This window comes from Scardinius erythrophthalmus (assembly GCF_964197995.2).
Source record: "Scardinius erythrophthalmus genome assembly, chromosome: 2".
Taxonomy (NCBI): Eukaryota; Metazoa; Chordata; class Actinopteri; order Cypriniformes; family Leuciscidae; genus Scardinius; species Scardinius erythrophthalmus.
Genome location: NC_138222.1, coordinates 64,874,242 through 64,886,238, shown reverse-complemented (window position 1 = coordinate 64,886,238; position 11,997 = coordinate 64,874,242). Strand labels below are relative to the sequence as shown.

At 43.2% G+C, this 11,997-nt stretch overlaps 1 protein-coding gene across 1 annotated transcript; it reads right to left on the bottom strand.

Moving 5' to 3' along the window:
• Positions 1-4,690: 4,690 nt before the first annotated feature.
• Positions 4,691-9,994, bottom strand: LOC308707564 (uncharacterized protein). Its single transcript, XM_081394131.1, has 3 exons — positions 8,552-9,994; positions 7,872-8,013; positions 4,691-7,447 (listed from the first exon to the last, which is right to left on the bottom strand). The coding sequence occupies exons 1-3, from the start codon at positions 8,650-8,652 to the stop codon at positions 6,905-6,907; spliced, it is 786 nt and encodes a 261-aa protein (XP_081250257.1). The 5' UTR covers positions 8,653-9,994; the 3' UTR covers positions 4,691-6,904.
• Positions 9,995-11,997: the final 2,003 nt, after the last annotated feature.

The window sequence follows — 11,997 nt, the reverse complement described above, 5'->3', positions numbered from 1 at the left end:
TAAACACTTAAGACCTTTCTAATGATTAATAGTCATGCTGCCTGCATGTTAATTAACAGGTAACCCTGCAGTTTTTCATTAAATATGAAATTATTATTACGATTATTATTATTATGATTATCTAATTATTATATTGCCATATTTATTTTAAAATATTTATTAATAATGAGAATGTTATAATTATTGTGTTTAAAAAAATATTTAGCAATAATAATAATAATAATAATAATATTCAAGCACAACATTTTGGGCCAAATTGTGCAGTCCCCGAACAAGCACAGCACACTTGTTGTTCCTTATAATTTTGTTTTGTTTATTTGTTTCAAAAATCACATTAAAAATCGTAATTTTAACCAGAAAAATCGCAATTAGATTTTCGTGCAGCCCTATATGCACATGTTTTAATTTACAACACAATGTCAATAACTGATCATTTTTCTCTTTACTTTGTGAATGGAGGCAAAAACCCTTTATATACCTGGATAAGTGGACCGGTCTCATTTCATCTCTCATAGAGAAACACAATAGAACAGAATTACTGATATTGTGGGCCATTCATCAGCAATGATTACTTTAATTAAAATAAAGTGTTGGAGTTAGTGTAAATATTACTCTTTTAATTTAACTTAAATTCACAATAACTCAAAGGAAAAAAATGTCTTATCTGTGGTATCTGTGGCATTAGTGAAAAACCTATTAAGGAATATCACAATATAATCACACATAATGATGATATTCAGTATACAGCATGACACACTTTAACACACGCAGTTCAATGAACAATCAGTGCTGATATTTAACTATTTTAAATGTCAGACAAGATTAGTTTAATAAATAATATATTATTATTATACCTATGTCCTCAGATTGTGATTTGCATAATGTAGGCCTTCAGGAAGCTTTTCAACACTGCGATCATCACTGTAGTCAGGGTGAAGCTGATGGATCTCTAGGAAAGAGTTTTACTGCCTTGTATTAAGATATTCATCACGTGCATTAATAATAGATATTGCACGAGCATCTTTAATCTGCAGCGGTTCATTAACAAAGTATAATTAATTAATTATTTGATTTGGAGGACAAAACGAAAGTGTGTTTTATCAGTCGATATTCCCCACTTACAAGAAATCTTTGCTAAACTTCTGTGAGAACAACACTTTGAGAGCTTAATAAAAGGCACAGATGATCCGATGGAAAATGTTCAACATCACAAACATTTGAATATTTTAAGGGGAAAAAAATCTTACCAGAAACAAACCACCACATAGTTCACTCTAAGACCAGTTCGTTATCAGCTCTGTGTCTTTCTGTAAAAAATTGGCTCTATGCGCAACTTACTTCCGCATTCTGCGAAACGGGTCTCACAACATCCGGTTCAGGTCCACTGTACCGCGCTACTTTGGATATGGCACTGTTTTACTCTAGATGCCTTCAGGAATTACCCAAAATGAGTATAACTGATGTCAATCGCCTATGCAGGTTGACATCTAAAACTCCTGCCTCCAAAATGGACAAGGGGTTTAAGCTATACGCCTCCTCATACATATTTGACTATGAAGGTTTGTATCTGCCTGCGATAGCTCATGTTAGCATTCCCGAGCGGGAAGAATGCAGTATGTCACTATGGTAGCTAAACTAACGATAACATTAACCTACTAATCTGAGCTGATAGAAAACAATTTTGATAGAACAAAATGTATGTACCTACATAATCACGTTTTCACTTAGGTATCACCAGTATCAAACAAAGACAGACTGACTGGTGCTGTCAGTATCAGGGCAGCTAGTCACAGATCTATGAAGAAAAACGAGAAGCCACACAGTCTGAGAGTAACGTTAGGGATGGGTTGGGTGTTCTGTTCGGGATCTCAATCTGTTCCAGTTCAGGGACAGTATTTATCAAGCCTCTCAGGGTAGGAGTAAGTAAGAGTAGATTAATCAGTGATCATGAGCGGGTCCCTTTGACTGTCTAATCACCATGGACAGACTTGCAGGAGCTGCTTTAGTCTTGAGACGCTTGGTAAATACATGCACAGTTGTTCCAAGTTCAATGTTGTTTTTTGTCTACTTGTTAAAATGTGTATAGTGAGGTTACTGGGGTAACTCTGATTGGACATCCTTGATTCTTGAGTGCCATCTTTCCATGTTATTCATAATACGACGTATACAAATCTCTCTATTACAGCATGAACAAATTCTGTTATTGTGTTTGTTGTATTAATGTCATTGGCAAACTTGCCCCAGCAACCTAACTAGACTGTTACTCAAATCAGTGGGATCTGTTTGAACCACTGCTCAAATATGATACATTAAAGCTCAACCACACTCTCAAATCTGTGTCAATGTTTGTAAAAAAAATTCTCCATATACTTTTGTACAGATAGTGCTTCGGGATTCGGACCCTGTCATCCTCACATCATATAGGTGCTCATGTGTAGCTGGCACTGCAATGTGTAATCACATAGTTGCTTTGCTGTTTCAAACGGCACACTATTCACAGTTGAATGTGCAGGTTGTGCCACCTGTCCACACCTGCACTGAAACAGAGCAGCGATGGCACAAGCCCAGAACCGCAGTAAGTGTTTAGACACAATTCCTAGGCCTAATACTGTCCCTCTTCTACTATGTTCTCCTTCACATTTTATATATCATTTCTATGTTATGTGTATTTGTAATTACTGGTATTGTAAAGTGACCTTGAGTCCTCAGAAAGGCGCTATAGAAAAAAAACATTATTATTGTTATTATTAATAATAATACTCCTGGCATTAGTGATATTTAAGTATACATATGTATTAATTTGTGTGTGTGTGTGTGTGTGTGGGGGGGGGGGGTCCTTTCAATTTTATTGTCTCCTATTGTTAAGATTGTATGTTGTTTGTCCTTTTTTTTGTCAGGGAGTGAAACCTGGGCCAATAGACAAAACGGTCATCAGCAAACCAAGACTCAACCGGCTCACAGAAGGAGGAGTCAGGTGAAGTACAGTAGTGAGATGCTATTGCAATTACTGCATCATACAGTCTACATATGTATACACACACACACACACTTATGTACACATATACATAAGTGTGTGTGTACACAAGTGTGTGTGTGTGTATACATATGTAGACTGTATGATGCACACACACACACTTATGTACACATATACATACATACAGTATACACACACAGACTTGTGTACACACACACACACACACTTATGTACACATATACATACATACAGTATACACACACAGACTTATGTGTACACACACACACACACACACACACACAAATAAAAAGAAAGATTCCATAGGTGTCAGTAACATGCAAATATTACTAACACTAATTACACTACTAAAAACTAAGATTACTAACACTATTACATTCTTTACATTACACTATTACATTCTTTCACAGGAGTACACTCTACAAGGGCTTGGTTGGGGACCCACTAGACATGTCTTTACTACTGATGGAAGACATGTACAAAGACTTTAGCATTAGAGAGAAACCTCTAGCAGAAACTATGGGCATCAGTGACGAGAAGACCCTTGTTGAGACAGCTTTTGGCTTAGCACAAAGGGGCAGTGTGCTCTCGTACCAGCAGCCTGTATTGGCCACAAAGTCAGTTAAGATGCACCAGGATCCTCCACCTTACCCACCGCTGCCTATTGGGGAGTACAGGCTTGCCCCGACAGACTGTGTGCATGTGTGCACTGAGGAGGAGCACTTCCACCTTAAAAGCTTGAATGTTACACTGGACATGGCCTATAAGATTGAGGCAGCGACAAGAGAGTAGGCAGCAGACCAGGAGTGGCATCAGCTCCGCAGGCCTAGGATCACCTCCTCACGTTTTAGAGAGGTGTGTTTTGTGAGGGGAGAGAGCTCTGCAGAGTCTCTTGCAGAAAGAGTCCTCAAAGGAACAAGGCAGACTGCAGAAATGAGAAGAGGTGCAGACATGGAGTTTGAGGTGGCAAGGGAGTACTGTCAGATAAAAAATGTCAACTACACACCCTGTGGCCTCGTCATCCACCCTGATGCCCCTTGGCTTGGTGCCTCGCCAGATGGCTTGATTTTTGATCCATTCGCACAGCCACCGTTTGGACTGGTTGAGATAAAGTGCCCTAATTGAAGAACTATGTGGACTGTAAATACCTTAAAATGCAGGATGGCACTTTGGCTCTTCGTAAAAGCCACTCTTACTACTGGCAGGTGCAGGGTCAACTGTTGATCACTGGCCTGCAATGGTGTGATTTTGTGGTTTGTGCTCAGGAAGACATGCTGGTGCAGCGTATCCAGTTTGACCCGGAGGTAAAAGCAGTCATCAGAGAGAGGGTGGACCAGTTTTACTTTACAGTGTACATGCAGAAGTACTTGTCTGTGTCCAAAAGATCTTACTGATCGATGCAGGATAATTCAGGTGGGGGCTTCAGATTTTTCAAGCAAGATGACTTTTTTTTCACAGTTCACATTTGTCATTTAAATCTAGAAATGAAACCATAGCCATTTTTGAGGGGCTCTTACAGGCAATTTAAATGTTTCATGCATCACTGTTGGAAGGATGTTCTTTAGGTCAGCCAAACTCTTTTTCGCCAGAAGCAATAGTTAGTTGCATCAAAGTTACACCATAATTGTTATATAAATAGGTTATATAAATACAGCGTATTTTGCAATAAACACAAAGGAATGAAGAAAGTTTTTTTTTCTGATTTATTTGTTACAAAAATAAATCACTTCATATACAAATGTCTCATGGTAACTGTATAAAAGATGTTTTCAGATTTCATATACAATATTTTACTGTATGCATGGTTTGATTTCATACATTTTACTACAAGAGATAGAGAGGGGGACAATTAATGAACAGTTGGCACTTTAAATCACTCAAAGTCAAACATAAACATGTATCATGGAATACATGTCAAATCTACATCAGAGAATCCAGTTCGTTGAAACTATGTAGGCTAGTGTTATCGTTTATAAAGAGAGACAAATGGAACAGAATTGACCCTTCAGTGTATTAGTATATCCAGACAGACTGGCTCAGTGAGGTTAACACAGTTATTTGGCCCAAGCTTTGACCAGTGGCTTGTTTTGATAGTTTGCTAGGAGGCAGGCTACTGCAAAAAGCTGGTTGATACTGCCACAAATTGACAGAGGGATTAGAGTGTCAAACAGTTTGTTCTCTTTGATGCGCCTAATTGTCCTCTCCACATGTATCCTTAACCGTGCAATGTCCTGAGTGACCAGCACTTCGCCATGAGAGAGTTGTGACTTTTTACTCAGAAAAGGTGGTCTGTAAACTTTGCAAGGCACTAGGTCGTCAATTCTGAATCCCTTATCCACCATTACAGCCATATCTTTATCCAAAAGAGGGATAATGCCAGATTGCCTGAACAATTCTTTGTCACTGATAGAGCCGGAATACAGTGAGGAAATAAAAGTAACAGCACCATGTGGTGACACACCAATCAGGGCCGTGCACAGACATTTTGAGGGGCAGTGGCCTAAACCAAAAAAAGGGGCACTAAGGGGTGGTTGCTTGTTAAGACAAATTATCCAGTTATTACAAAATATTCAATTAAAAGAGAAGACAGCACACGCTCAAATACATTTTAGACTTTTTTGTAGATGTTTTGATAGAACATCACAATTACATATTGCTGATAATAACAGAAATTATTTGCTGTTTTACATTTTTATATTTCCCTGTTCCATTTACAGCAACACTTTTTTATTTGGTACCATGACCTGAAATATCTTGATAACCTAATTTTTTAGGATTCACAATTACACATTGGTGATAATAACAGAAACTATTTACCATTTTACATTTTGGTATTTACCTTTTCCTTTTACATCAAACCTTGTCTACAAAGTGTGCCAACAACAGAAAATTTAGATATTTGTATTAGATCTTATCGAGAGTACAATAATTTGATAAGCAGCAAATTCTAAGAACGTGGATATGTTGTACAAATTGTTAGCACTAGTAGAAGACCAAGAGCAAAACATTACCGACATAAATACAAAAAAAAAAAGAAAAAAAAAAAAGACTCATTTTGCAGATTCAACCACTGTCTTGCATAGCCTACCTGTTAATGCGGCAGCTTTCGTGAACTGTCGTTTCAAGAGAGCGCCACAGACACTGGGCCCTATCTTGCACCCAGCGCAATTGACTTTGTACAGCGACACATGTATCATTCCTATTTTGCACCCGACGCACAGCGGACTTTTCCCTCCACAGACGCACGTTGGTAAATTAGGAAATGAACTTGCGCAAACGTTCCCTGGTGCTATATTGCAGTTTCAGAAAACAATTCCGCCACTGACCAGGAAAAAATGAGTCTAAAGTCAGTGGCGTGTTGCGCATGTTATTCATATACTATTTTAAGGGCGCATGCTTGGCCATAATGTAGCGTGTGCACAACGCACATACACTTTGCTTCTCTCAGCTACACACAGACACAGTTCTCATTTTTAGAAAACCATACATTATTACAAGGAAAAATATTACCACACGAGGGAAATCATTGTGGTGTCCATGAAGATGTGAAAAAATAGGCATAAATCTAGCTTACACATTTACCCAAATTATTATACGCCTGTTTAACTGAAGCTAATTTGGGTGTGACGAGAACGCTCCTGGCGTGCGCCTGGCAAATCCACCATTATAATAACAATCCGCCAAGGCACAAGCGCGCCTGCTCTTAAAGGGAATGTGAGATGATGCTCTGATTTGTTTATTTCATGTTACGCCCAAACCACACCTTTGAGTAATGAAGCTACTTCAGACCAACCCATTTCAGATTTGCGTCGGGCGCAAGAGTAATTTATCCCGCCGGTATAATAGCAACAGCGCCTGAGATCCGCCCACAGAGTTACTTGTGTTTCGCGTTTCGCGCTTGATACTTGCGTTTCAGATCGTTAAAATAGGGCCCATATACTGTGAGTGATGCTGCGGAGCGAGCGGGAAAACGTGGAACGGATTAGCGGAATCAGCGGATTGCTTTGAGCGGAGCGGTGGGGGTGGGGAAGAGGGGCACCTCAGTTGATGAGGGCAGAGGGGCAGTGGCTCTAGCCACCGGGCCACCCCCCTGTGCACGGCCCTGACACCAATCATTCCTTTCAGGGTAGTGTGGGATTTATACTGTGAAAACATCTCACTCTGTAAGAGTAAAGATGAAGGCATCTGACATCTCATCTCTGTACAGTCAATAAGGACTTGGGTGTCAGAGTATTTGCCGAATACACTCGGCATCGTGGCTCTAATTGTCTCAGGAGACATCCATATCCCAACAGCACCCAATAAGGTGTACAAAAAATTTACCCAGGTTTTGATTATCCTGCTGACGGTGGACTGGTGAATACCGAAACGATCACCCAGATCTTTCTCCTTCAGTCCCAGTGAAAGGTAGACCAAGAACAGGAACAGTTCATCAATCATCGGAAGGCATCGGCTCTGGTGGGGAGCAGGTAAAATCGTTATCGTTAGTAAAAGCGATAATCATTGCAAGGTCATCATAAATGTTTGTAAAGTGTAAAGTCTAACCAATCAATAAATAGTGTTCCAACCAATCACTGACAGGGGGGTGGGTGTTGTGAGGTTTTGCGCTCGTGCACGGCTGCACGCAAAAACCTCACAACACCCACCCCTGTCGGTGATTGGTTGGAACACTATTTAATTTTGGTTTTGAGTGATGTTGATACCAACTGTTTTTGTGTGCAGATCTCAGAGCCTAGGCTGCCTACAGAGACGCATTTTTTTGACGGCTTGCTTATGAGGCGGGCAGATAGGGGATCGTTAGGAAAGATCAGATGAATATGATAATTTATGTTTGGGCCTAAAATCACTGATACAACCTTTAAGTATGAACTATGCCTACCGGTCGACGAGGTGGATCAGTGGCATTGTCAAGAGCTGCTGTTGTGCTGGAAGTGGATGACTGTGTACCAACACGCACTATTCTCCTTGTTGCAGGTTCAATCTGTCTCCAAAATGCCTGTAGGTGGCGGTAGCTGGCAAATCTAAAAGTGAAAGAAAATTATTATTAGCTTTAAATCAAAGCATTACCCATTATTGATGTTTGCAAAATGCATCATCACAAAGCAGAGATATGTGGTTCTCACAGGACAGAGATGCTACAAACAGGCTATGATGATCTTGTAGATTAAACTAGCCAACAGTATATAAAGAAGTTAAAATAATCTCAACCTTAAACATCTACAGAAGTGTTAAAATGTGTAAAAAAAATGAAACATACACATTAATGCAGCAGTTATATTAATCCATCATTTTACCGCACTATGAGTACTTTTACTTTTCATACTTTTAAGTACATTTTTCTGATAATACTAACATACTTTTACATAATTAAGGTTTTGGATGCAGGTAGTGTAGTATTTTCACAGTGTGGTATTAGTGCTTTTACTGAATTAAAGGATCTGAATATTCTGCACACTACTGTGATTCATATGAATCGATTTTAACACAATCTAGGTCTGCAAGAAAGTCATAATAACCACAGAGGTATGCAAGCTAAGTATCATATGACATGATACATACCTGTTATAGAATCTGATGTCATCGTCCGATGCTAAAAACCTCTCCAGGCCAAACGACTGCTTCAGTGTAACCTCAGCCATTCTCTTTTGCATCTCCTCCATCGCCTGCTACTGGGCCTCTATTTTCTCACATGCTATATCCAAAGCTGACGGTTCTGGTTTTGCATCGTAATCATGGCACTGAAGCAACAGTTGAACATCCATCTCTTCCTCTTCAGTTGATTCATCCTCTAGTCGTTGTGTTCTATCCCAGACACTTGGTCTGGCTGCCGGCAGAGAGTAGTCGTTCCAGGCGAACAACACGGGCACAGCCCCCTCTTTCAAGCGTCGTCGTCCACCTTGAATGACATCCGTGGAGACGAAATGTCTACTACAGACTGATAATTACCAAATTATCACGTCTCACATTACGTATCCATATTTTTCTTATGGTTTCTTCCTTTGGGAAGTGGTGGAAACTCACGGTGGAGTTTAACTTCCCTGACATCGCGCATTGAGGCACGCAGCAGAAATCACTGTTGGGATTATCCCGCTTCTGGTACTTTACTGGCTTTGACATTTTCTTCTTGTCACTAACATTCAGATGTTAAAATCAAATAAAACGCCAACAGTAAAAGGGCTAACTGGGTTAGTTAGGTCAAGTCAATAGCTGTTGCCGATTCTCAATCAGTACCAAAACAGCAAAACAGAAGCAAACCGGAAGTTAGGAGACCCGTTTTCCGGTTTGGTCACGTGACGCTCGGCATAAAGCCTATTAGACGAATCCTGAAAAAGCGATTCTACACCGCGCTGATCCGTTATAGAGAAAGTGAAACCACATTACGGGACGCGATGAGGTACAAAAATCTCAAAACGAAACGCGGTTTCTGCGTCCACATTCAGTTTCACTCCAGCGATCCTCATTCAACAATGAACAGCGACAAGGCAACACCGAAAGAAAAAATAATTACAATTAATATGACAACGTCTACAAAACAGTAACATCGCTCGAAAAACGGGAAATCCCCCTGCGTTGCAATGAGTTTCATCTTATAGCCTACTACACACTGGCTGTCATGATTCTGCCTTCTTGTCTCTGATTTTCCCTGGTCTTGAGGCAGGATCATGACAGGCCCATGTTTTGTGTGTAAGCACATGGCCATTTGTTTGGCTGTGTGCTTGCGTTGTCTCATCATGTAACCCCGCTCCCTTGTTATCTCATCTTGTTATCATTATTGTATCATCGCCGTCACCTGTTTCCCTCATTAGTTTCTCCCTATTTAATCCCCTCATGTTTTCTGTCCTGTGCCGGTTCATTGCCAATCTTTATGTGAAGATTCATTCGTGAGTAACCTGTTGAGTAGTCTTGTGAAGTGTTTGATCCTGTCTTAGCTGTTAGTTTATTGTTCAGTTTTCTGTCAGTCTTAGTCTAGTCTTGTTAGTCAATCCTGTCTTGTTTTGCCCCCTCGTGGGTTTTGTTTTCCCTGTTATTTGTAAAGAATAAACCTTGTTTCCTGCAAACCGTCTGCAATTGGGTTCATCCTTGCACCACCATAACAGAATGAACCGGCCTATGAAGAACCCAGCAGACTGTATGTCTTCTCCCGCTAAACCACAGCTGACTGATCAAGAACTATAGTGGCAGTTGGCCATTGCTGACAGTGGAAATGGAAAACTTCCATTCCCTCCCCAGGGTGAGTTGTCCCTGAAGAGGTATGCCCAAGTTGTTGAAGAGAAGAGATTCTTCCTGCCTGAGATCCTGGTTTCTCGCTATTTCATCGCTGGTCTCAACTATCCTCCTCCTCTGTCTGAACGAGAGGAGCTTACAGTACTCATCGCCCATTTCGAGCAATGGTGGATTGCTTGTCTCAGAGAGAGCCTAAGGGTCCCACGAGGTTTTCTTCTGCCATGCTTCCTGTGGTCCCAGAGGGTCGAGTCCTTGCTGTCGTCACTCAAGGGGATCAGGCTCTCTCCGTTTCTTCTCCCGAGGTTTCATCCACACCCACTGAGCTCCGTGGCAAGCGAGGGAGACGGGTTTCATGGGATTCTCCTTCGGAATCATCCTCGACGGAGTCAACGCTGCCGGAGCCCGCCCTTCCAGCTCCAGTTATGGTCCCTGCTGAGCATCTCCAACTGGTCGCTAGTCCGGCTATGGATTCTGCACCCCGTCCTAGGAGAAAGAGGAGGAGGAAAGGAGCTTTCCGTTCTTCATCTCTTCCTGTTCCAGAGCCCGCTACTGCAAGCGCTGTTCCAGAGCCCGCTACTGCAAGCGCTGTCCCAAGCGCTGTTCCAGAGCCCGCTGCTGCAAGCGCTGTCCCAAGCGCTGTTCCAGAGCCCGCTACTGCAAGCGCTGTTCCAGAGCCCGCTACTGCAAGCGCTGTCCCAGAACCCGCTACTGCAAGCGCTGTTCCAGAGCCCGCTACTGCAAGCGCTGTTCCAGAGCCCGCTACTGCAAGCGCTGTCCCAGAACCCGCTACTGCAAGCGCTGTTCCAGAGCCCGCTACTGCAAGCGCTGTTCCAGAGCCCGCTACTGCAAGCGCTGTTCCAGAGCCCGCTACTGCAAGCGCTGTTCCAGAGCCCGCTACTGCAAGCGCTGTTCCAGAGCCCGCTACTGCAAGCGCTGTTCCAGAGCCCGCTACTGCAAGCGCTGTTCCAGAGCCCGCTACTGCAAGCGCTGTCCCAGAGCCCGCTACTGCAAGCGCTGTCCCAGAACCCGCTACTGCAAGCGCTGTTCCAGAGCCCGCTACTGCAAGCGCTGTTCCAGAGCCCGCTACTGCAAGCGCTGTCCCAGAACCCGCTACTGCAAGCGCTGTCCCAGAACCCGCTACTGCAAGCGCTGTTCCAGAACCCGCTACTGCAAGCGCAGTTCCAGAGCCCGCTGCTGCAAGCGCTGTCCCAGAACCCGCTACTGCAAGCGCTGTCCCAGAACCCGCTACTGCAAGCGCTGTTCCAGAGCCCGCTGCTGCAAGCGCTGTTCCAGAGCCCGCTGCTGCAAGCGCTGTTCCAGAGCCCGCTGCTGCAAGCGCTGTCCCAGAACCCGCTACTGCAAGCGCTGTTCCAGAGCCCGCTACTGCAAGCGCTGTTCCAGAGCCCGCTACTGCAAGCGCTGTTCCAGAGCCCGCTACTGCAAGCGCTGTCCCAGAGCCCGCTACTGCAAGCGCTGTCCCAGAGCCCGCTACTGCAAGCGCTGTCCCAGAGCCCGCTACTGCAAGCGCTGTTCCAGAGCCCGCTACTGCAAGCGCTGTCCCAGAACCCGCTACTGCAAGCGCTGTTCCAGAGCCCGCTACTGCAAGCGCTGTTCCAGAGCCCGCTACTGCAAGCGCTGTCCCAGAACCCGCTACTGCAAGCGCTGTTCCAGAACCCGCTACTGCAAGCGCTGTTCCAGAGCCCGCTGCTGCAAGCGCAGTTCCAGAACCCGCTGCTGCAAGCGCTGTCCCAGAACCCGCTACTGCAAGCGCTGTTCCAGAG

Bases quoted from the DNA above. Each gene is read 5' to 3' on its own strand.
- LOC308707564 (XM_081394131.1), bottom strand. From the start codon at position 8,652: ATGGAGGAGATGCAAAAGAGAATGGCTGAGGTTACACTGAAGCAGTCG. The intron at 8,014-8,551 runs GTATGTATCATG...TTTCACTTTTAG, and splicing joins GACATCAGATTCTATAACAG to ATTTGCCAGCTACCGCCACC. The intron at 7,448-7,871 runs GTAGGCATAGTT...GCTCCCCACCAG, and splicing joins CTGATCCACCTCGTCGACCG to AGCCGATGCCTTCCGATGAT.